Source organism: Salvelinus alpinus, chromosome 20 (genome assembly GCF_045679555.1).
Source record: "Salvelinus alpinus chromosome 20, SLU_Salpinus.1, whole genome shotgun sequence".
In the NCBI taxonomy this organism is placed as follows: domain Eukaryota; kingdom Metazoa; phylum Chordata; class Actinopteri; order Salmoniformes; family Salmonidae; genus Salvelinus; species Salvelinus alpinus.
Genome location: NC_092105.1, coordinates 30,510,853 through 30,537,026, shown reverse-complemented (window position 1 = coordinate 30,537,026; position 26,174 = coordinate 30,510,853). Strand labels below are relative to the sequence as shown.

At 43.3% G+C, this 26,174-nt stretch overlaps 1 protein-coding gene across 5 annotated transcripts in view; it reads right to left on the bottom strand.

The window, feature by feature from the left end:
• The window catches only part of LOC139546645 (unconventional myosin-Ib-like), a 144,489-nt gene that overhangs the window by 71,992 nt on the left and 46,323 nt on the right, over positions 1-26,174 (bottom strand). For all 5 annotated transcript variants that reach the window (XM_071355261.1, XM_071355262.1, XM_071355264.1 and 2 more), the window contains exon 4: positions 596-690. In XM_071355261.1, coding sequence (XP_071211362.1) covers positions 596-690 — 95 coding nt within the window. The remainder of the gene's footprint in view (positions 1-595; positions 691-26,174) is intronic.

Genomic DNA, 26,174 nt, shown 5'->3' with positions numbered 1-26,174 from the left:
AGGGGTACGAGACTATAAAAAGTTTGGGAACCACTGTTCTCAAACGCTGCAAACAGAACAGCCCTTATCTAGAAGTCTCAAGATCACTTAACCCTTGTGTTGTACATTTGAAAGAAGTGTTGATGTTATTTTGTAACAGTGTTACAATACAACAGTAGAATTGATGTACTGCAATTTTTTACTAACACAGTTGATTCCTCGCAAATGTGAGCTCATAAAATGATGAGCCTATTGTTTGCAGGCTATCTTGTGTGCACAGGAAGCTGCTGAGGGGAGAACAGCTGATAATGGATGGAATGAAACAAAATGGAATGAAAACCAGAAACCATGCGTTTCATGTATTTGATACCATTCCACCGATTCCGTTCCAGTCATTAAAACAAGCCCGTTCTACCCAATTAAGGTGCCACCAACCTCCTGTGCTTGTGTTGTACATTTAAGAACCCCCAATAGTGTTGCTTGTAAGTGTTGTAAATGTTGATTACCCTCACAATGTTAACCCATTATAGTGCATGTTTGATGACATTAATGTAAGTGTTAACTCCCAATTAAATGGTGGGCCTATTGCATTTGTTTGGTGGAGGACTTGTCTCACCAGTCTTTCCAGCTCCACTCTCTCCTGTGATGAGGATACACTGGTCTTTATCCTGGTCCCTCAGAGAACGGTAGGCCTCATCTGCCAGGGCATAGCTGGAACACACAACAAGCACATCCACATTGACATACGTTCATAGTCCAAACACATTGGATATTCAATTGCGCCACAGATGTAAGTCCATCATTTCAAGGAAACTTCCATAACATACACAACTCTTCCATTCCCATATCATCTATCATTCAAGCTGTTCTATCTTATGTGACACAGGCCAACTACATTGAAACTAATAGACTCGGAGATTCTACCTACAGAATATTCATGTTTCTCCATTGCTCACTGGGTTGATATTAGGGCTGTCCCAGAATACAAACCAATCGATTGGTCGAAAATGTAAAACATGTATTGTTCCATATATAGACATAACCTATGTGTTTTAATAATCAACTATTTATGCATTGAGCTTTTCTGATGCTTCAAGCTCACTGTTTGATGAAATAAGACACAAATGTCGGCTTAAGTGGGAGCCAAAGATCAAGATAACAATAAGAAAAAAAACATAACCTGTCCCGACCATCCTCCTGCTCCTACTGTCTTCCGCATATTCTGCCATTACTCTCCTGAAGTAGCCGTTAATAGGCTATACGACGAGTCAGAAAACTTTCTCATGTGGAATGCCAATTTACTTTACCATTTCTGCGTGCCAGTTATGGTTTTCATATGCACATTCTTGTGGAACAGTTTCATTTCATTTATAATAACGCCTTCATATCTCAAAAATCATTGTCATATGGTTAATAAAGATTATATCCAGATGAAAAAAACTAAAAAGTAACTTCTATTGTCATTGGCAACTATGTAAAAATAGCCTATAAAGCCAAAACATTTTAACATTACAGTGTGCCAAAATGGCGCCAGAGGAGATGGCAGCCGTTTCACGGTCTCCTAACCAATTGTGCTATTATGTGTTTTTTCCCGCGATATTTGTAAATAATTTTGTACATAATGTTTCTGCAACCGTATCTTACGGAAGAAAAGAGCTTCTGGATATCAGGACAGCGATCACTCACCTCGGATTAGACAAAGATTTCTTCAACAACAACAAGCAGGACTCACACGATATTCTCCAAACACCCCACAGGGCAGACATCCCAATTAATTGCAAAAGGAAGCGACGCAGAGGACGAAGAGCCGGATGCCTCGCCCGGACCCGCAGAAGGTAACTAGGAAAGCTGCCGTTACCGTCAATATTACTCGCCAACGTGCAATCATTGGACAATAAACTAGACGAGGTAAGATCATGAATATCCTACCAACGGGACATCAAAAACTGTAATATCCTATGTTTCACGGAATCGTGGCTGAATGACGACATGGATATTCAGCTAGCGGGATACACGCTGCACCGGCAGGATAGAACAGCACACTCCGGTAAGACGAGGGGGGGGCGGTCTGTGCATATTTGATAACAACAGCTGGTGCACGAAATCTGAGGAAGTCTCTAGATTTTGCTCGCCTAAAGTAGAGTATATTGTGATAAATTGCAGGCTACACTACTTACCTAGAGAGTTCTCAGCTATACTTTTCGTGGCTGTTTATTTACCACCACAGACAGATGCTGGCACTAAGACCGCACTCAGTCAGCTGTATAAGGAAATAAGCAAACAGGAAACCACTCACCCAGAGGCGGCTCTCCTAGTGGCCGGAGACTTTAATGCAGGGAAAATTAAAGCAGTTCTACCAAATATCTATCAACATGTTAAATGTGCAACCAGAGGGAAAAAAATTCTAGATCACCTGTACTCCTCACACAGAGACACGTACAAAGCACTCCCTCGCCCTCCATTTGGTAAATCCGACCACAACTCTATCCTCCTGATTCCTGCTTACAAGCAAAATGAAAGCAGGAAGCACCAGTGACTCGGTCTATAAAAAAAATGGTCAGATGAGGCAGATGCTAAACTACAGGACTGTTTTGCTATCACAGACTGGAACATGTTCCGGGATTCTTCCGATGACATTGAGAAATACACCACATCAGTCACTGGCTTTATCAATAAGTGCATCGAGGACGTTGTCCCCACAGTGACTGTACGTACATACCCCAACCAGAAGCCATGGATTACAGGCAACATTCGCACTGAGCTAAAGGGTAGAGCTGCCGCTTTCAAGGTGCGGGACTCTAACCCGGAAGCTTTAAAAAAATCCTGCTATGCCCTGCGACGAACCATCAAACAGGCAAAGCGTCAATACAGGGCTAAGATTGAATCATACTACACCGGCTCCGACGCTCGTCGGACGTGGCAGGGCTTGCAAACTATTACAGACTACAAAGGGATGCACAGCCGCGAGCTGCCCAGTGACACGAGCCTACCAGATGAGCTAAATCACTTCTATGCTCGCTTCGAGGCAAGTAACACTGAGGCATGCATGAGAGCATCAGCTGTTCCGGACGAATGTGTGATCATGCTCTCCGTACCCGCCGTGAGTAAGACCTTTAAACAGGTCAACATACACAAGCCTGCAGGGCCAGACGGATTACAAGGACGTGTGCTCCGGGCATGTGCTGACCAACTGGCAGGTGTCTTCACTGACATTTTCAACATGTCCCTGATTGAGTCTGTAATACCAACATGCTTGAAGCAGACCACCATAGTCCCTGTGCCCAAGAACACAAAGGCAACCTGCCTAAATGACTACAGACCCGTAGCACTCACGTCCGTAGCCATGAAGTGCTTTGAAAGGCTGGTAATGGCTCACAACAACACCATTATCCCAGAAACCCTAGACCCACTCCAATTTGCATACCTCCCAAACAGATCCACAGATGATGAAATCTCTATTACACTCCACACTGCCCTTTACCACCTGGACAAAAGGAACACCTATGTGAGAATGCTATTCATTGACTACAGCTCAGCGTTCAACACCATAGTACCCTCAAAGCTCATCACTAAGCTAAGGAACCTGAGACTAAACACCTCCCTCTGCAACTGGATCCTGGACTTCCTGACGGGTCTCCCCCAGGTGGTGAGGGTAGGTAGCAACACATCTGCAACACTGACCCTCAACACTGGAGCTCCCCAGGGCGGCGTGCTCAGTCCCCTCCTGTACTCCCTGTTCACCCACGACTGCATGGCCAGGCACGAGTCCAACACCATCATTAAGTTTGCAGACGACACAACAGTGGTAGGCCTGATAACCGACAACGACGAGACAGCCTATAGGGAGGAGGTCAGAGACCTGGCCGGGTGGTTCCAGAATAACAACCTATCTCTCAACGTAACCAACACCAAGGAGATGATTGTGGACTACAGGAAAAGGAGCACCGAGCACGTCCCCATTCTCATCGACGGGGCTGTAGTGGAGCAGGTTGAGAGCTTCAAATTCCTTGGTGTCCACATCAACAACAAACTAGATTGGTCGAAACACACCAAGACAGTCGTGAAGAGGGCACGACAAAGCCTATTCCCCTCAGGAAACTAAAAAGATTTGGCATGGGTCCTGAGATCCTCAAAAGCTTCTACAGCAGCAACATCGAGAGCATCCTGACCGGTTGCATCACTGCCTGGTACGGCAATTGCGCGGCCTCAGAGGGTTGTGCGTACGGCCCAGTACATCACTGGGGCAAAGCTGCCTGCCTGCCATCCAGGACCTCTACACCGGGCGGTGTCAGAGGAAGACCCCAGCCAACCCAGTCATAGACTGTTCTCTCTACTACCGCATGGCAAGCGGTACCGGAGTGACAAGTCTAGGACAAAAAGGCTTCTCAACAGTTTTTACCCCCAAGCCATAAGACTCCTGAACAGGTAACCAAATGGTTACCCGGACTATTTGCATTGTGTGACCCCCCCCCCCCTCTTTTACGCTGCTGCTCTCTCTGTTTATCTTATATGTATAGTCACTTTAACTATACATTCATGTACATACTACCTCAATTGGCCCGACCAACCAGTGCTCCCACACATTGGCTAACCGGGCTATCTGCATTGTGTCCCACCACCCGCCAACCCCTCTTTTTATGCTTCTGCTACTCTCTGTTCATCATATATGCATAGTCACTTTAATGATACCTACATGTACATACTACCTCAATAAGCCTGACTAACAGGTGTCTGTATATAGCCTTGCTACTCTTTTTTCAAATGTATTTTTACTGTTCTTTTATTTCTTTACTTACCTACACACACACACACACACACACACACTTTTTCCCCCCCGCACCATTGGTTAAAGCCTGTAAGTAAGCATTTCACTGTAAGGTCTACACCTGTTGTATTCGGTGCACATGACAAATAAACTTTGATTTGCAGGTAGAAAATATCCTGATAAAAATAAATAAATATCCTATAAGTCACACTGGCTATGCACGGCCTGTCTGCAACAAACTTGAAACATTATATCAACTACTAACTTGGTTCAGGCTTGAAGCACCTTGCAACATTGTATAAAATATATGCCAGTGTCAGGACAGACACAGCTTTAGACTATTTGCGCAAGGGATAATTAATAATCAGGTAGGCGTATTGTAATGTTTCCACTGGATCAGAGCATTACATGTCTCCCTTTCACACCGAGTGGTAATCGAAAGGGAGAGAGCTGAAAAGATTTTTCAAATACGTTGAGGAATTATTATCAGTCTCAATGGATATAAAAAAAGACTGCTTGCCATTTGAGGTGAAGAAAACATGACTTTGAGAAGCTCCACAGAGCTTTAGTTAAGGCACATTAATAAGACACTCAGAAATACTCAGATCCCCAAATGGGCACATTCATATGCCTACATTTGCACACAGGCCAAGTAGGCCTACTTCTACGCATAATCAGGTGCACGTCCTTACTCAACATTGACAGGAGCGCTCCAAAACAAAAGACAATGACTAAATTGACAAAACTCGTAAATGGAATGAAATGGATCAAAACTTCCTCTCACAAGTGTAGCATAGTTGAGCGCTCTGCAAAATGTCCCCTCCGACAATGAGAACAGTAAAAGACTCGAATAATAATATATTAAAGGAATTAAAGAGACATTACCGTAACCAAAACAAACATTGTAGTTGAGAAATTATCGGAATTAACGCTAAAAATACTACTGGTGATAGAGTATATGTAATGGGGAATTGATAGACACTGACAATCAAAACAAACAATTCACACAATTAACTTAAGAAGCAATGAATGTGCAAAAATTGGCATCAGAGCGCATTCTGGAGAGAGATGTGCATGGTGCAGCCACAATCCCCTTAGTCTTGGACTGTGCCATCCCCGTGGCTTCTGCAATGGATTAGTCTCGGCCTCCGCAATGAATCAGTTCACGGAGATGGGTGCGAATAAGACAGGTGTCATGTGTGCCAAAATAATTCTCTCCACACACACAGCAATCGGAAAGTATTCAGACCCCTAGACTTTTACCTACGTTATAGCATCAATAGATACATTTTTTTATGTCCTCAATCTACACACAATACCCCATAATGACAGAGCAAAAGCATGTTTTTAGAAATGTAAATATCACATTTACATAAGTATTCAGACCCTTTATTCAGTACTTTGTTGAAGCACTTTTGGCAGTGATTACAGCCTCGAGTCTTCTTGGGTATGACAGTGAAAGCTTGGCACACCTGTATTTGGGGAGTTTCTCCTGTTCTTCTCTGCAGATCCTCTCAAGCTCTCAGGTTGGATGGGGAGCATTGCTGCACAGATATTTTCAGGTCTCTCCAGGGATGTTCGATCGGATTCAAGTCCAGGCTCTGGCTGGGCCACTCAAGGATATTCAGAGACTTGTCTCGAAGCCACTACTGCGTTGTCTTGGCTGTGTGCTTAGGGTCATTGTCCTGGTGGAAGGTGAACCGTCACCCCCAGTCTGAGGTCCCGAGCATTCTGGTGCAGGTTTTCATCAAGGATCTCTGTACTTTTTGCTCCATTCATCTTTCCCTCAATTCTGAGTAGTCTCCCAGTCCATGACGCTGAAAAACATCCCCACAGCATGATGCTGCCTCCACCATGTGTCACCAAAGGGATGGTGCCATGTTTCCTCCAGACGTGGCTCTTGGCATTCAGCTTTAGGAATAGCTTCTTCCATTTATGAATGATGGAAGCCACGGTGTTCTTGGGGACCTTCATTGCTGCAGAAATGTTGTTTTGGTACACTTCTCCAGATCTGTGACACGACACAATCCTGTCTCGGAGCTCTACAGACATTTCCTTTGACTTAATGGCTTGGTTTTTGCTCTGGCATGCACTGTCAACTGTGGGATCGTATATTGACAGGTGTGTGCCTTTCGAAATCATGTCCAATCAATTACAATAACCAAATTTACCACAGGTGGATTCCAAACATCAGCACTGACGTCATCTGAGCGTGAATGTATGTTGTTTGTTTCTGAACACTGAAGGATAGCTGAACGAGAGACCTCGGTTTATTATTTTGGTGAAGCTGACAGTGTTTCCTTGTAAATCTTGTTTTTATATACTTAGATTTTATTTTGAATCCTGCGGCTCTGTTGGGCTTCGTTGCAGTGAGCATTGCTGTCTGTCCCGGGATCCTGCCAGATTCCGCATGGGGGAGAGACACGGAAGCCCAGCTGGCTCTGCGGCCTCAAATGGGGGTCGCTATTGAACATTTCCAGCTCTGCAGGAGCTGTGTTTACTTTGCTTTGTTCCGGGACAATGTGGACCGTGCTGACTTTCAATGTTGCAACTGCTTGCTTGCAGAGGACTACAGGGGTGAAGTGGCTACTCTTAGCAAGCAGGTAGCAAACCTACACAAAATACTGGAGAATCCATGCCCGCCTACTTTTTCTTCCACCCCAGTAGCCGGACGTCGCTCTAGTCTGGTGGAATTGTCGCCGCCGTGTCGGCTCTCCACAGCCGACTGGCCGGTGCTCAGCAGGGATCCATCCCCGAAGGGGTCTCCCCCTTCCCTGGAGAACAGAGCTGTTCTCAACCCAATCAACCAGCCACTGAGATACGTCACTTGCAGTGGAAGACGAAGAAAGTGTCCCCTGGCAACGGGGTCTCCTTGAAGATGTTAAGCCCGGACCTGACACAGACCAGAATCGCCCTGGATCCGGAGGTACCTGCGTCTTCGTCCTCTATTCTGTCTCCCTCGCCGGTGGCTTGTACCTCGGGTTCAAATCCTCAGAGCTCCCACTCTCATCAGACCGTGAGGCTGCTTGAGACTCCGGCCCATTCAACATCACCAGCTGTCATCATAGGCAGCTCTATGGTGAGAAACATCTCTGTTCCCAAGGCAAAAACCCTGTGCTACCCAGGTGCAAGAGAACAGGACATCACAAGGCTGCTTCCGACTGTTCTACCACAGATGCCGGGAGCTGATGCTGTCGTAGTCCATGTGGGGTCAAACGACAGCAGGAGGGCTCGCTCGGAACATCTAAAAATTGATTTTGAAGAACTGATTTTAGCATTAAAAGACTCAAAAAAAAAACAGCCAATAATTTCAGGTCCAGTACCATCGTTGGGCTGTGGGTGTGAAAGATTCAGCAGGCTACTGGCATTACACATCTGGATAAAATATTAATGTAGCTCTGCTGCAATCACTTTTATAGAAAACTTTGACACCTTCTGGAAACAGAAGATAGTCTACAGGAATGACGGAGTCATTCCAAATCATCTTGGCTCCTGGACTCTGTCCACGCATTTCAAGGCTGCGTTGAAACAATGACTTATCAATGACCCAAGACTAGCTCAGTTAATCCCTACCGTTGTGACAATGAGTCGTCACAATGCTGCATCAAATGTACATTATCCTAGGGGCGTTGGCGTTGGCAGTAAGTAACTTAATTTGTCCCCCTAATTACCTCTGTTGATCCTACAGCTATTGTATGGAGTAATCATGAGCCTATGAACCAGAGTTACACTGTTAGCACTGAGGCGGTGTGCTCTAGTAGGAAGACCATTGTGTGCAGCTCACCCTGGCTATCAGCTCCAATATAAATAACATGAGCAAGTCTACTGATAAGCTTCCCAGTAAAGCAATAAAAACAATCAAGCAACCCAGAAAAGTGCTAAAAATATCCCGTATTAACATATGCAGCCTGAGAAACAAGGTCCATAAAGTCAATAACTTGCTTGTAACAGATGACATTCATATGCTGACTATCTCTGAAACTCACTTAGATAATACCTTTGATGATACAGTGGTAGCAATACTTGGTTATAACATCTACCGAAAAGACAAATGACAACAGGGGCGGTGTATATTCAGAACCACATTCTTGTAAAGCTTAGAGACGATCTCATGTTAAATACTGTTGAAGTAATATGGCTACAGGTTCATTTGCCTCACCTTAAGCCCATTCGTGTGGGAAGCTGATATAGACCACCGAGTGCTAACAGTCAGTATCTGGATAATGTGTGAAATGCTTGATAATGTATTTGGTATCAACAGAGAAGTATATTTTCTGCGTGATTTAAGTATCGACTGGCTCTCATCAAGTTGCCCACGCGAGAAAAAACGTCAGGTTCAGGTTGTCAGTCAACCTACAAGAGTATTTACAAACAGCACAGGAATGCAATCATCAACATGTATTGATCACATCTTTACTAATGCTGCAGAAATGGTATAAAGCAGTATCCAAATCCATAGGATGTAGTGATCACAATATAAAACCAAAGTTCCAAAGGCTGGGCCTAATATAGTGCATAAGAGGTCATACTTTAAGTTTTGTAGTGATTCATATGTTGATGATGCCAAGAATATTTTCTGGTCTGTGGTGTGTAATGAGGAGAAACCAGACGCTGCACTTGACACATTTATGAAATTGCTTATTCCAGTTACTAATAAGCATGGACCCATTAAGAAAATGACTGTAAAACTATTCAATCCCGTTGGATTGATGAGGAATTGAAAAATTGTATGGTTGAGAAGGATGAGGCAAATGGTAATGCAAATAAGTCTGGCAGCCCAACTGATTGGCAAATGTACTGCAAGATAAGAAATCATGTGACTAAACTAAATAAAAAGAAACTTTACAAGGAAAAAAATGCAATAAAGAATGATTGTAAAATGCTTTGGAGCACCTTAAATGACATTTTGGGGAAAAAAGCAAACTCGGCTCCATAATTTTTTGAACCGGATGGCTCATTCATCACAAAACATACTGATATTGCCAACTACTTGAATTCCTTTTTCATTGGTAAGATAAGCAAACTTGGGTATGACATGCCAGCAACAAACGTTGACACGACACATGGTTTTCTATTTTTTTATAATTTTTATTTTAGTAAATACTTTAACACATTTTTGGTTAAGGGCGTGTAAGTAAGTGTTCCACTGTGTCATGACGTTGCCCTCTTTGGGTACAGCGAGCACCATCCGCCTCTCTCTGTCTCCTACACTCAGGCTGCTGCGACCTCAGGTCGTAAATTCCTGGAAGAGATTATCTCCTCATGGCCACAGTATAGAGAGAGAGTGAGTTTTCATAGAGAGAACAAAGGAATTTCTTCCACCTCACAGAACTTGAGGTCCGAACAACATTTATGTTTTCTTGAGAAGGTGTAAAAGATCGGTGAAGAATCCAGCTACGAACTGGTCCGTTTGGTACAATTTTGTGAAACAATACGGCCACATTACCATAACGCTGTTTATTCAATAGCCTCAGATATGAGGCTTACATCTAATTGTTGTATAAGATGAATGAGTGAGGATGATACTGTTTGTGAAATTGTGTAATGTGATTTTGTACTGTTTAATGAAGGAAACTCCAATTCCCTTTGGAGTTTAACTAAATCAGAGGACCGCCCATGAGCACAGTTATGGTGTTGCGTCCTGGGACAGGCCCTTTTCTGCTCTTCCAAATAAAACTCCCACCCGGGTTTTCTATCACCAGACCAGCTTACCTCGATAACGAGAGGGCCAAGGTTTGACAGGAGACCATAAGCCTGAGTATAAGCTAAAGTTTGAGTAGATGGCTGAATCTTTTAACCATACTACGTGGTTAAACTCTTAGACTATCGATACCGACAGAATAAGAACAAGTATTTTATATGAATTACTAGTCTGCAGCTAGGAATTCGGTATCATTGAACGGGAAGACCTACAACCGCCGAAACATCTATTCTATAACGACATGAATGAATGTCACTCTGAACTATCCATTCTAACCACGACAGAAAGAGAGAGAGGGCGGACATACTCTCCAACAGAAACTAACTTTTCAACAGAGATCCCGACGACACACTGAGTGTAAATATATATATTGATTGCAATTGTTCCCGAATGAGTGAGCGTTCATGTGCAAAGGATTAGCATTTCAATTGTTATAATTATCAACTTTGTAGTGTCTCATCTCAGTAGACCCCCACTTCCCTTTTTGTCCACCAAGCCGCGATACTGGTTTATCCCACTAGGGAAACTCCGTTATCATTTCCTTGTAACTATCTATTGTTTGTTTATGCATCTGTGAATTACTTAGTTAGTAATTAAATGATTTAAGACAATTGATGTATGGATGACTCAGTGAAGACTGGGTTTGTGCAGATAACCAACAATTTACGACGTTTGGAATGAGACTAACATGAGGTAAATAATAATTCATTAATTCGAAGACTAAGTGATCAGATATTAAAAAATCTGAAAGTTATATTAGGAAAATTATAACTTTATAATCTGAATATTTTCCTTGGTGCCCTGACTTCCTAGTTAATTACAGTTACATGATTAATCAGTTTAATCGCGTAATAATAATTACAGAGTTATTTGATTAAAAAGTTTTCCGTTTTAATGATGACAAAGGCACGACAACTGTAAGGTCTACTACACTTGTTGTATTCAGTGCATGTGACAATTAAATTTGATTATTGGAAAAGCTGACCACGACTCCATTTTGTTGCTCCCTGTCTATAGACATAGACTAAAACAGGAAGCTCCCGCGCTCAGGTCTGTTCAACGCTGGTCCGACCAATCTGATTCCACGCTTCAAGATTGCTTCGATCACGTGGATTGGGATATGTTCCGCATTGCGTCAAACAACAACATTGATGAATACGCTGATTCGGTGAGCGATTTTATTAGCAAGTGCATCAGCGATGTCGTACCCACAGCAACTATTAAAACATTCCCAAACCAGAAACCGTGGATTAATGGCAGCATTCGCACGAAACTGAAAGCGCGAACCACTGCTTTTAACCAGGGCAAAGTGACCGGAAACATGACCGAATACAAATAGTGTAGCTATTCCCTCCGCAAGGCAATCAAACAAGCTAAGCGTCAGTATAGAGACAAAGTAGAGTCGCAATTCAACGGCTCAGACACAAGAGGTACGTGGCAGGGTCTACAGTCAATCACGGATTAACAAAAGAAAACCAGCCCCGTCGTGGACCAGAATGTCTTGCTCCCAGACAGACTCAACAACTTCTTTGCTCGCTTTGAGGACAATACAGTGCCACTGACACAGCCCGCTACCAAAACCTGCGGACTCTCCTTCACTGCAGCCGACGTGAGTAAAACATTTAAACGTTTTAACACTCGCAAGGCTGCAGGCCGAGACGGCATCCCCAGCCGCGTCCTCAGAGCATGTGCAGACCAGCTGGCTGATGTGTTTACGGACAAATTCAATCAATCCTTATCCCAGTCTGCTGTTCCCACATGCTTCAAGAGGGCCACCATTGTTCCTGTTCCCAAGAAAGCTAAGGTAACTGAGCTGAACGACTACCGCCCCGTAGCACTCACTTCCGTCATCATGAAGTGCTTTGAGAGACTAGTCAAGGACCATATCACCTCCACCCTACCTGACACCCTAGACCCACTCCAATTTGCTTACCGCCCCAAAAGGTCCACAGACGACGCAATCGCAACTACACTGCCCTAACACATCTGGACAAGAGGAATACCTATGTGAGAATGCTGTTCATCAACTACAGCTCAGCATTTAACACCATAGTACCCTCCAAACTCGTCATCAAGCTCGAGACCCTGGGTCTCGAGCCCGCCCTGTGCAACTGGGTACTGGACTTCCTGAAGGGTCGCCTCCAGGTGGTGAGGGTAGGTAACAACATCTCCACCCCGCTGATCCTCAACACTGGGGCCCCACAAGGGTGCGTTCTAACCCCTCTCCTGTACTCCCTGTTCACCCACGACTGCGTGGCCATGCATGCCTCCAACTCAATCATCAAGTTTGCAGATGACACTACAGTGGCAGGCTTGATTACCAACAACGACGAGACGGCCTACAGGGAGGAGGTGAGGGCCCTCGGAGTGTGGTGTCAGGAAAATAACCTCACACTCAACAAAACAAAGGAAATGATCGTGGACTTCAGGAAACAGCAGAGGGAGCACCCCCCTATCCACATCAACGGGACAGTAGTGGAGAGGGTAGTACGTTTTAAGTTCCTTGGCGTATACATCACGGACAAACTGAATTGGTCCACCCACAGCGTGGTGAAGAAGGCGCAGCAGCATCACCGGGGGCAAACTACCTGCCCTCCAGGACACCTACACCACCCGATGTCACAGGAAGGCCATAAAGATCATCAAGGACAACAACCACCCGAGCCACTGTCTGTTCACCCTACTATCATCCAGAAGGCGAGGTCAGTACAGGTGCATCAAAGTAGGGACCGAAAGACTGAAAAACAGCTTCTATCTCAAAGCCATTAGACTGTTAAAGAGCCACCACTAACATTGAGTGGCTGCTGCCAACATACTGACTCAACTCCAGCCACTTTAATATTGGAAAAATTGATGTAAAAAATGTATCACTAGCCACTTTAAACAATGCCACTTTTTATATGTTTACATACCCTACATTACTCATCTCATATGTATATACTGTACTCGATACCATCTACTGCATCTTGCCTATGCCATTCTGTACCATCACTCATTCATATATCTTTATGTACATATTCTTCATCTCTTTACACTTGTGTGTATAAGGTAGTTGTTGTGAAATTGTTAGGTTAGATTACTCGTTGGTTATTAGTGCATTGTTGGAACTAGAAGCACAAGCATTTCGCTACACTCGCATTAACATCTGGTAACCATGTGTATGTGACAAATAACATTTTATTTGAGGTGCCACAAAGAGGGACTTAGGAAAATTGCAGTTGTCTCAGAACAGGACAGCATGGCTGGCCCTTAAAAGTACACAGAGAGCTAACATTAATGACATGCATGTCAATCTCATGGCTCAAAGTGGAAGAGCGATTGACTTCATCACTACTTGTTTTGTAAGAGGTGTTGACAAGCTGAATGTACCAAGCTGTCAAATTCTTGCACACAGCTCGGACACCCATGCATACCTCACAAGACATGCCAGCAGAGGTCTCTTCACAGTCCCCAAGTCCAGAACAGACTATGGGAGGTGCACAGCACTACATAGAGCCATGACAACATGGAACTCTATTTCACATCAGGTAACTGATGCAAGCTGTAGAATCAGATAAAAAAAGGTAAAAATATACCTTATGGAATAAGGACTGTGAAGAGACACACACAAAGGTACAGACGCATGCATTGTGATATTGTTGTATGCTAGTATTAAACATTTTGTATTGGAGATATGTAGTGGAGTAATATTATATGATGTACTGTTTTCTCTTTTGTTTATTATGTAATGTAAGTGCTTTAATATGTTTGGACCCCAGGAAGAGTAGCTGCCGCCTTGGCAGCAGCTAATGGGGATCCCTAATAAATACAAATACAATCAATTTGTAGAAACATCAAGGATGATCAATTGAAACAGGATGCACTGGAGCTCAATTTTGAGTCTCACAGCAAAAGGTCTACGTATGTTTTCACCTTTATTTAAATAGGCAAGCCAGTTAAAAACAAATTATTTTTACAATGATGGTTTTAGGAACAATGGGTTAACTGCCTTGTTCAGGGGCAGAATGACAGATTGTTAGATTGTTACCTTGTCAGCTCGGGGATTCGATCTAGCAACCTTTCGATTACTGGCCCAATGCTCTAAGCGCTAGGCTACCTGACGCCCCTATACTTATGTAAATAAGTTAATGTTCTTTATTTTTAATATATTAGGGGTCTGAATAGTTTCTGAATGCACTGTATATATTTGCTACTGCTCGACCCCAAAATAATCTTGTTCGACTAACAGCCTATCGACCAAACAATCAACCAGTCAAAAGATTGAGGTCAACAGTAGAGATATATTGAGTTGATATAGGGATAATAGGGCAGACAGTAAATATTTAGATGACTGACAAACTGTTGGGCCAGGCCGTATACTTACTAACCAATAGTGCTGAGCGATTAGTGCTTTTTGAGGCCGGTTCGGTTTCGGTTAGATTATAATCACCGTTTTAGATTGATAATTTACTTAAACATTAAATGCACTATGCATTATGTGGGTTGAATGCTGTAACTACACAGAATAAAACAATTAAAAGTCCCATGATAATAGTGACTGGGAGTCCCATAGTGCAGCACACAATTGGCCCAGCATTGTCCGGGTTTGGCTGGGGTAGGCTGTCATTGTAAAGAAGAATTTGTTCTTAACTGACTTGCCTAGTTAAATAAAGGTTAAAAAAAATTATAATTAGAATAATCATCATCATGTGGATGCATTTGTTCACTTTGCTGTTGTAGTGACCTGGTTGCATTTAGTCAATTTGCTGTGCAGTGTCCAACTGATTACAATGCATTTCCAGCAGGATCACCTAGACTAAACTGATTGAAAAACAAAGAACTTCTGTGATCTGAAGCCAGTGGCAAGTGTGTGGAAAATGGATAAGGCGCCAAGCATGACATTTTGATTATCTTTGTTTAATGAGAGCAATCTTATTGAGCAGACAAAGTTGAGTGGAAATCAGTTGCAGCTGCAAGCTTCCATTGAGAGGCAATGAAACTTGAATGATGCATTTTGCATTAGCATAACTGATATTACCCTAACTATCAAAAACAAGTGAATGGTGGTCAAAATAAATAAATGAGGTAAAATGAACCCCAGCCATACATTCCAGGACGTTTACACAATGGGAAAGTCAGACAGTATAGCAAACTAGATTCCCCTTAACAATGCTGGGATTGTCATTGTCCTGCTCTGATGGTTAAATATCAAGAGTGTGTGTGTGTGTGTGTGTGTGTGTGTGTGTGTGTGTGTGTGTGTGTGTGTGTGTGTGTGTGTGTGTGTGTGTGTGTGTTGGGGGGAATGTAGGCATTTAGAGGTGGCAAAGCCTGCATAACTGTACAGCTTTGATGATGGCTGACTGGGTGTTGCGGGAAAAACTAAAGGGGACGTGGCTGATGTGCAAACCGATATTACATTTTTTTTATTGGTTAAAATTAGGTTTAGGGTTAGGGGTTTGGTTAAGTTAAGATAAGGGTCAGTTATAGATTATGGCAAGTCAATGGGCTGCTTGTCAGAAATGTCCCCTTAGTCTCCCAGGTGTTGCGGTGGTCTATACTTTGGAAGGGACACAACCACATGGTGTAGAAGCAGCCACCCCATTGGGTGACGCGATGTTAGTAGCCACCCTATTGAGTGAGGCCATAGTTCTTTATGGATCACACTTGGCACCCAAACAGTCATCTATTCTACAGTTCAGTTATAGTAGTGTTCCAAACTCTCCCTAACTTGCCACCAGACTCCAAATTAGCCTTGGAAAGTCTACCAGCTCCCATTTTCCTCTGTGTGTACTTTTCTACATTCATTACTCGGGAATTTTCCAGAGCCACCACTAATAATAGCTCTGATTGTGGAGGAAATGTTGCATGTAGTTTCCTTTTTGTGAAAATCCCTAAACACCCCCATACATTAAGAAAATACGGCAAATGGATTCTTGTTAAAAAAGGCAAGGTAAGTGAACTCTGGCTGACATGCCTCTGTAGATGCACCTAGGTAGGTCTGCTCTCCAAAAGGACAAACTGAGCCTGAGGAGATTCATGGTTCAAACTACCAGGCCACATAGTTGATGCCAGATGTTTTATAGTCTGCATTCATTCCTGGTCCCAATAGACTGCCTATGATATAGAATACTAATTATATGATCTACTGTCCCCTTGAAATGTCACTAATAAAATGGTTACATTAACAGCCATATGAACCCAGGCCACTGCTGAAGGTAATTTTGCAGGAATGTAGGCATCAAAAATAGCCGTTTTCCCAAGTGTCTAATTTTAGTGGCACGTCCTGACCTCATTCCTCACCCACCCGAGGAGGACTGTGGGTATTCACTAGTTTTAACAATGTGAGTAATGTTATTAAGTAATCACATGCCACTTCAGACCACAGACTGGCTAAGCTTCAGATGCACGCAAACTCTTTCACACACCACAAATCAGAGCCTCAGACCCACAGCAGTTCTGCATACTTTACATTCAGAAAATAATGTAGGCTTACATTCTGTGTATTATATTACATAATGTAGGCTTACATTCTGTGTATTATATTACATAATGTAGGCTTACATTCTGTGTATTATATTACATAATGTAGGCTTACATTGTGTATTATATTACATAATGTAGGCTTACATTCTGTGTTTTATATTACATAATGTAGGCTTACATTCTGTGTATTATATTACATAATGTAGGCTTACATTCTGTGTATTATATTACATAATGTAGGCTTACAATGATTTAGGAGATTGGGGATTATTGATTTTGTATTTACGATCAGATATACAGTATAACATGCGTATGTAACAGGGATCATTGTGGAAAGCAACATTACTTATATGATCACAAAAATCTGAACCATTGCGGAGACCCTGATATGCTTTGTGCACTGATTGACTTGACTGCTAGCCCAGCAGACAGCCGTGAGGAGGAGAGAGGCAGAGAAATGTACACCAGGCAACAGTTAAAAGTTGACGACACTGCATCCTGCCTGGATAGCTATTAGAGATCTGGGTTCCACACCATCACATACAATGCCTTCAGAAAGTATTCACACCCCTTGATTTTTTCCACATTTTGTGTTACAACCTGAATATAAAATGGATTAAACTGAGATTTGTCACTGGCCTACACATAATACCCCATAATGTCAAAGTGGAACTATGTTTTTCATTTTTTTAAACAAATTAATAATGTAAAGCTGAAACGAGTCAATAAGTATTTAACCTTTTAGTTATGGCAAGACAAAATAAGTTCAGGAGTAAAAATTTGCTTAACAAGACACATAAGTTGCATGGACTCACTCTGTGTGCAGTAATAGTGCTTAACATGACTTCCTCATCTCTGTACCCAACACATACAATTTTCTGTAAGGTCCCTCAGTCAAGCAGTGAATTTCAAATACAGATTCAACCACAAAGACCAGGGAGGTTTTCCAAGGCCTTGCAAAGGGCACCTATTTTTAGACATTGAATATCCCTTTGACCATGGTGAAGTTAGTGACGTTATTATTTACAAGTTGGGTGGTGTATCAATATCGTGAAGTCCCTGGCAATTCCCAGCCCTAGTAAGAGGCTAGTAGGGGAGGGGATAGAGAGGAGCAGGGTGGGTGGGAGGGCCCATGCCAGGAGACGTGCCAAATGATCAGCCATCACACAACGTGACTGCAAGCGTTCACCCATTATGAAGTTGAGCAGGTCATATGAATAGGAATGGGTCAATCACAATATGAATGGGCCTGCCTGCAAGCTGGTGCATGGAAACCAGGGGTCAACAGAGACAAAGTAAGCCAAAACTAAAAGTCTGTCAAACTCCACTCTGTGTGTCTGTAGGGATTGGTGGGGAATGGGGCAACACAAACACACGGTAGCATCTTGTTTGTTACAGTTCTCCTCCCTAAAGTCAAAGCAGCTCAAAACTCGAGGCTTAAAGGCCAAGAAAAGGAGAGAAAATATGTCCGGTCCTGGCCAGGCCACACCCTGAGGAAAAAGGAGAAATAAAATAAAAGAGGAAATCGGAATTAAATCAGACCACCTGCGTGGCCACTGCGTCACGCAAATATCAAGACAATGAGAGTTGCCATTTATAGGCTACACAGGGTTTCTTATTTAAGCAATAAGGCCCAAGGAGGTGTGGTATATGGCCAATATACCACGGCTAAGGGCTGTTCTAATGCACGACGCAACGCGGAGTTCCTGGACACAGCCCTTAGCTGTGGTATATTGGCCGTATATCACAAACCCAAGGTGCCATATTGCTATTATAAACTAGTTACCAACATAATTAGAGCAGTAAAAATACATGTTTTGTCATACCCATGATATACCATGGCTGTCAGCCAATCAGCATTCAGGGCTCGAACCACCCAGTTTATAAATCAGTTTATAGAACGGGTGGGTCTAATCCTGGATGCTGATTGGTTAAGACCGCATTCCAGCTGCTGTCTATTCCACAAGTTACCACAGGCTAAATCTATGACACTGAAATGCCTTTACTCTGTTCCATCTGACTGCGCAATCCACGGTCTCATCAGCTTAGCCAGGCGATGTATATACTTGATCTCCACTGTAAAAAGCATCTAGACATTATCTCCCATTTATTTTAGATGAGCATTGGGTTTTCAACAGCGTAGATTTGTAAAAACGTTGCTGTCCATCTCTCCTACATTTTCTGTCTCATGGTAATGAACGTGTCGGGATTCGGGACAAGAGAGGTTGCCAGGTTCTCTCAGCCAGTTGAAATTATGAATCAGCATAATGTTTATGGATATATATAAAGAAATGTATGAAGAAGTTTACTGTCATTGTAGCTTCAGTTTGAAGTGATTGTGTTCGCTGTGTAGTTGGCCATCTCATCTGCACAGCGGCCTGGCGAGAGAGCAAATGTTCTATGCCAGGCAAAATCGTGAACCATTACCTCATTGTTATGGATGTATCCCCCCCCAAAAATCCCTAGAAAACAACAAACGCAGATGCAGCTACTTTGCTGTTATTCTGGCTGCACTATTTGATGTGACTGAGTTAGCCAAAGTTGGCTAGCTAACAAGCAAGGGATAAGAATGTTGCCAAACATCATGGCAGAAGAACATTTTGAACATATGACTAAATCCATAGAACAAAAATACTTAACTGGGTCGCGTCTCTGGCAACCGAACCGATAGAACGAACAATCAGACGGCTTGGGTAGCAACCCTAGATTTGTGTTGGGAGTCTGACTACTGTATATCTCGTGGAAGGACAAAATAGTATGAATAAATTCATCATGAAAATATGTCAATCATTATTTGAATATGTTGTTAACCCGTTGTATAAATCGAGTAATGCCCGAGAAGCCAGTGTTTGGAGGATATATTGGTAAGGTTTGCCTGCCCGAGACAAAAACAGCAGTGCCAATATATCCTCCAAATACCAGCTTCTCTGGCATTATCACTTTTGTGGACAGTATGTCAAAGTGAACAATGCACCAAAGGCACATGAAAGTGAAGGCACAACCCAAAAGCCAGTACGCCACTGGCCCAAAAGCACCCTGGTCTGACCAGGGTATCAGAGAGAAGGAGAGAGAGTGTGAAAGAAATAGAAAGAAAGCCAACAGATATGGCAGCTCTGCTTCTAGCTCCTAAGCAACTTTGCAGTATTATGTTTTTTTGTGTGTTATTTCTATTTTATTTACAAGCATTTCACTACACCCGCAATAACATCTGCTAAACATGTGTATGTGACCAACACAATTTGATTTGGCAGCGGTGAGATGCAAAGCCACACTGGCATGAGGCAAGCGGCAGAAAATAGCCACTCAGCCTTTCTTCTCCTAACCCTGAGTATGAGGGAGGGAGGTAGAGGGATCTGAGATCTGGAACCTTCTGCACCCGAAAGGGAAGGACGTCACTCCTCTCTCAACGCCAAGTTCAATTCCCCTGCAGACATGATTCATGGTTAGCCTGATGAAACCATAGCCCTCCCAACCTAATGGGGAACGACAGATCCTCCCTCAACCAACTTCAGGGTTTATTTTTGATATTGAAACGCCTATGTCTACATAGCGGTTTACATTGCGTTTACTGTTACACTGCTGAGTGTTTCTCTTATATCAGAGTAATTACACAATATTTAATGTACATGCAGTAACTTTTTCAATCGGCATGATGTTATTCAAATAACAGCTAGCCAAGGTTGTAGGAAGCTCGGTCATAATGTAGATGACGTAGATGGCGCCATCTTAACGGCTCTTAATATGGCTGGGGGCGCTATTTTCACATTTGGATGAAAAGAGTGCCCAGAGTAAACTGCCTGCTACTCAGGCCCAGAAGCTTAGATATGCATATTATTAGTAGATTTGGATAGAAAACACTGAAGTTTCTAAAACTGTTTGAATGATGTCTGTGAGTATAACATAACTCATATGGCAGGCAAAAACCTGAGACAAAATCCAACCAGGAAGTGGGAAAACTGAGGTTTGTAGGTTTTTTGCCTATCCAATATACAGTGTCTATTAGATGTCAACAGTCTTTAGAACCTTGTTTCAGGCTTCTACTGTGAAGGCGGAGCGAAGAAGAGCTGTTTGACTAAGACTTCTGGCAGAATGCCATTAGCTAAGTCAGGCGCGAGGCCGTGAGCGAGCTCTGTTCCTTTTCATTTCTAAAGACAAAGGAATTGTCCGGTTGAAACATTATTGAAGATTTATGATAAAAACATCCTAAAGATTGATTCTATACATCGTTTGACATATTTCTACGAACTGTAATGGAACTGTTTTGACTTTGTCTGGACTTGCCCGCGCCTTGTGAATTTCGATTGGTGAACTAAACATGTTAACAAAAAGGAGGTATTTGGACATAAAGCTGAACTTTATCGAACAAAACGAACATTTGTGGAACTGGGATTCCTGGGAGTGCATTCCGATGAAGATCATCAAAGGTAAGTGAATATTTATAATGCTATTTCTGACTTTTGTTGACTCCACAACATGGCGGGTATCTGTATGGCTTGTTTTGGTGCCTGAGCGCTGTACTCAGATTATTGCATGGTGTGCTTTTGCCATAAAACTTTTTTTAAATCTGACACAGCGGTTGCATTAAGGAGAGGTATATCTTTAATTCCATGCATAAAACTTGTATTTTCATCAACATTTATGATGAGTATTCCTGTAAATTGATGTGGCTCTGCAAAATCACCGGATGTTTTGGAGGCAAAACATTATTGAACATAACGCGCCAATGTAAACTGAGATTTTTGGATATAAATATGAACTTTATCAAACAAAACATACATGTATTGTGTAACATGAAGTCCTATGAGTGCCATCTGATGAAGATCAAAGGTTAGTGATTCATTTTATATCTATTTCTGCTTTTTGTGACTCCTCTCTTTTTTTCTGTGACTAGGCGCTAACCTAACATAATCAGATGGTGTGCTTTCGTCGTAAAGCCTTTTTGAAATCGGACACTGTGGTGGGATTAACAACACGTTTATCTTTAAAATGGTGTGTAACACTTGTATATTTGAGGAATTTTAATTATGAGATTTCTGTTTGAATTTGGCGCCCTTCACTTTCACTGGCTGTGGTCAAATCGATCCCATTAACGAGATTTCAGCCGTAAGAAGTTAACCATGTTATTTTGTTTGTTTTTTCGCATTGTTCATAACTTGTTTTGCACATAATGTTGCTGCTACCATCTCTTATGAACGAAAAGAGCTTCTGGTCATCAGAACAGAGTTTACTCACCTCAAATTGGACAAGGGGTTCTTCAATGAGTCGGATGCGAGGGATATACTACAGACACCCAACCAGGCCCAGATCCCTGTGATTCGTTTGAAAAGGAAAAGTAGGTTTCGCGGAAAGAGATCAGGATGCCTTGTGAGGATCAGGAGACGTGTGGCTAATCTGCCCTTGCCTTCCGTTATGCTAGCTAACGTTCAATTGATGGAAAATAAATGGGACGAACTGAAAGCACGAATATAATACCAACGGGACATTCAAAACTGTAATATCTTATGTTTCACCGAGGCGTGGCTGAACGACGACATTAAGAACATACAGCTGAGGGGTTATACACTATCAGCAGGACAGAACAGCAGCCTCTGGTAAGACACGGGGCGGGGGCCTATGCATATTTGTAAACAATAGCACGATATCTTAGGAAGTCTCAAGGTGTTGCTCGCCTGAGTATCTCATGATAAGCTGTAGACCACACTATCTACCAAGAGAGTTTATCTTTATTTTTCGTGGCTGTCTACATACCACCACAGACCGAGGCTGGCACCAAAACCGCACTCAATGAGCTGTATTCCGCCATAAACAAACAGAAAAACGCTCATCCAGCGGCGGTGCGCCTAGTGGCCAGGGACTTTAACACAGGGAAACTTAAATCAGTTTTACATAATTTCTATCAGCATGTTAAATGTGCAACCAGAAGGAAAACAAATTATAGACCACCTTTACTCCACACACAGAGACATGCACAAAGCTCTCCCTCACCCTCCATTTGGCAAATCTGCCCATAACTCTATCCTCCTGATTCCTGCTTACAAGCAAAAATTAAAGCAGGAAGCACCAGTGACTCGGTCAATAAAAAGGGGTCAGATGAAGCAGATGCCAAACTACAGGACGGTTTTGCTAGCACAGACTGGAATATGTTTAGGGATTCTTCCAATGGCGTTGAGGAGGACACCGGCTTTATCAATAAGTGCATCGATGACGTCGTCCCCACAGTGACTGTACGTACATACCCCAACCAGAAGCCACGGATTACAGGTAACATTCGCAATGAGCTAAAGAGTAGAGCTGCCGCTTTCAAGGTGTGGGACTCTAACCAGGAAACTTATAAGAAATCCCGCTATGCTCTCCGGAGAACCATCAAACAGGCAAAGCGTCAATACAGGACTAAGATCGAATTGTACTACACCGGCTCCGACGCTCGTCAGATGTGGCAGGGCTTGCAAACTATTACAGACTACACAGGGAAGCACAGCGGAGAGCTTCCCAGTGACACGAGCCTACCAGACGAGCTAAATCACTTCTATGCCTACTTCGAGGCAAGTAACACCGAAACATGCATGAGAGCATTAGCTGTTCTGGCACGACTGTGTGATCACGCTCTCCGCAGCTGATGTGAATAAGACCTTTAAAAAGAGGTCAACATTCACAAGGCCGCTGGGGCAGATGGATTACCAGGTTGTGTACTCCGAGCATGCGCTGACCAACTGGCAAGTGTCTTCACAGACATTTTCAACCTTTCCCTGGCTGGTCATGGCTCACAAAACCTTCCTCCCAGAAACCCTAGACCCACTCCAATTTGCATACCGCACCAACAGATCCATAGATGATAAAATTTCTATTGCACTCCACACTGCACTTTCCCACCTGAACAAAAGGAACACCTATGTGAGAATGCTATTCATTGACTACAGCTCAACATTCAACACCATAGTGCCCTCAAAGCTCATCATTAAGCTAACCCTAGGACATAACACCTCCCTCTGCAACTGGATCCTGGACTTCCTGACGGGCCGCCCCCAGGTGGTAAGGGTAGGTAACAACACATCCGCCATGCTGATTCTCGACACGGGGGCCCCTCAGGGGTGTGTGCTCAGTCCCCTCCTGTACTCCCTGTTCACTAATGACTGCATGGCCAGGTACGACTCCAACACCATCATTAAGTTTGCTGATGACAACAGTGGTAAGCTTGATCACAGACAATGATGAGACAGACTATAGGGAGGTCAGAGAACTGACCGTGTGATGCAAGGACAACAACCTCTCCCTTAACATGATCAAGACAAAGGAGATGATTGTGGACGACATGAAAAGGAGGACCGAGCACGCCCCTATTCTCATCAACGGGTTTGTATTGGAGCATGTTGAGATCTTCAAGTTCTTTGGCGTCCACATCAACAAACTAACATGGTCCAAGCACACCAAGACAGTCGTGAAGAGGGCACGACAAAACCTATTCCCCCTCAAGAGACTGAAAAGATTTGGCATGGGTCCTCAGATCCTCAAAAGGTTTTACAGCTGCACCATCGAGAGCATCCTGACGGGTAGCATCACTGCCTGGTATGGAAACTACTCGGCCTCCGACTGCAAGGCACTACAGAGGGTAGTGTGAACGACCCAGTACATCACTGGGGCCAAGCTTCCTGCCATCCAGGACCTCTATACCAGGCGGTGTCAGAGGAAGGCCCTAAAAATTGTCAGACTCCAGCCACCCTAGTCACAGACTGTTCTCTCTGCTACCGCACGGCAAGCGGTACCGGAGCGCCGAGTCTAGGTCCAAGAGGGTTCCAAAAGCTTCTACCCCCAAGCCATAAGACTCCTGAACAGCTAATCAAATGGCTACCCAGGCTATTTGCATTGCCCCCCCTACGTGCTGCTACTCAGTTATTATCTATGCATAGCCACTTTAATAACTCTACCTATATGTACATAATTACCTCAACACCGCTGCCCCAGCACATTGACACATTGACTCTGTGCCGGTACCCCCTGTATATAGCCCCGCTATTGTTATTTACTGCTGCTCTTTATTATTTTTATCTCTTACTTTTTTTACAGGTATTTTCTTAAAACTGCATTGTTGGTTAAGGGCTTATAAATAAGCATTTCACTGTAAGGTCTGTTGTATTCGGCACACGTGACAAATAAAATTTGATACAGTAGCAGGCTCTGATCTCATCCAGCTCAGACCAGAGAGTGGCTCTCCAGGGGCAGGTTCCAGGATATCCACGTCTTGCACTGATTGAGCCACAGAGGAAGCTACCCTTTCCTGCTCCAGCCATGGGTCCAGGTGGCATGATTAATGTGACCACTGTGTCAGCCTTAGCCGTGACACACACAAACACAATGGGTCCAGAGTCACGACAGGCTACTGGAGCTCGGAACAACCTACCCAAAACAAAATGCAGGTCCTGGCAGCCAGGCAGATGAACAGAAAAAGGACAGGGAACAAACAGGGATACTATCAGGAAGAGGTGTGCTACTACCAGAGCCAGGGTCTTTGTTCAGTTCAGACACATTTGAGTATCTTTATTAAACTAGGCAAGTCAGTTAAGAACATATTCTTATTTACAATGATGGCCTTCCCAGTTCAAACCCTAACCCGGATGACGCTGGGCCACTCGTGCGCCGCCCTATGGGACTCCCAATCACGGCCGGTTGTGATACAGCCTGGAATCGAATCAGGATCTGTAGCGACACCTCTAGCACTGAGATGCAGTGCCTTAGACCGCTGCGGCACTCAGGAGCCCCTCAATCTGACAGGGCCATGTGAGTATCTGACAACGTGGCTGCTACATACATTTACATTAGTCATTTATCCAGAGCAGCAGGAGGATAATATTATGTTATAAGATAAGATTATATTAATGTCGTCACAGGACGCCAATAAATAGTTGATCAATAATGAATCATTTTATATAACATTTTTCCCCAAGGCTCTCATCCATCATCATCTGGATAGAAGGACATTTATGAGGGTAACTTGCTGCAGTATCAAACTTGAATAGTAGATAACACATGGAAAGTCTGCAACAGGGTGATTGTACTTTGATTGTACTTTGAGGATCCTCAAAGGAGACTGCCTACATATACCAATGTGTTTGTCTCATCATACTCTCAGGGGGTCCTGGCTTTGATTTGATCAACTGCACTGCAATTTAGTGAGTGAACATTCCCAATATAAAGCTGTTGGTTTGATCCTTTAGAAAGTACCTTGCTGACTAACAGACGTTTTTCCCCACAGTAGATCAAAACAAGAAAAAG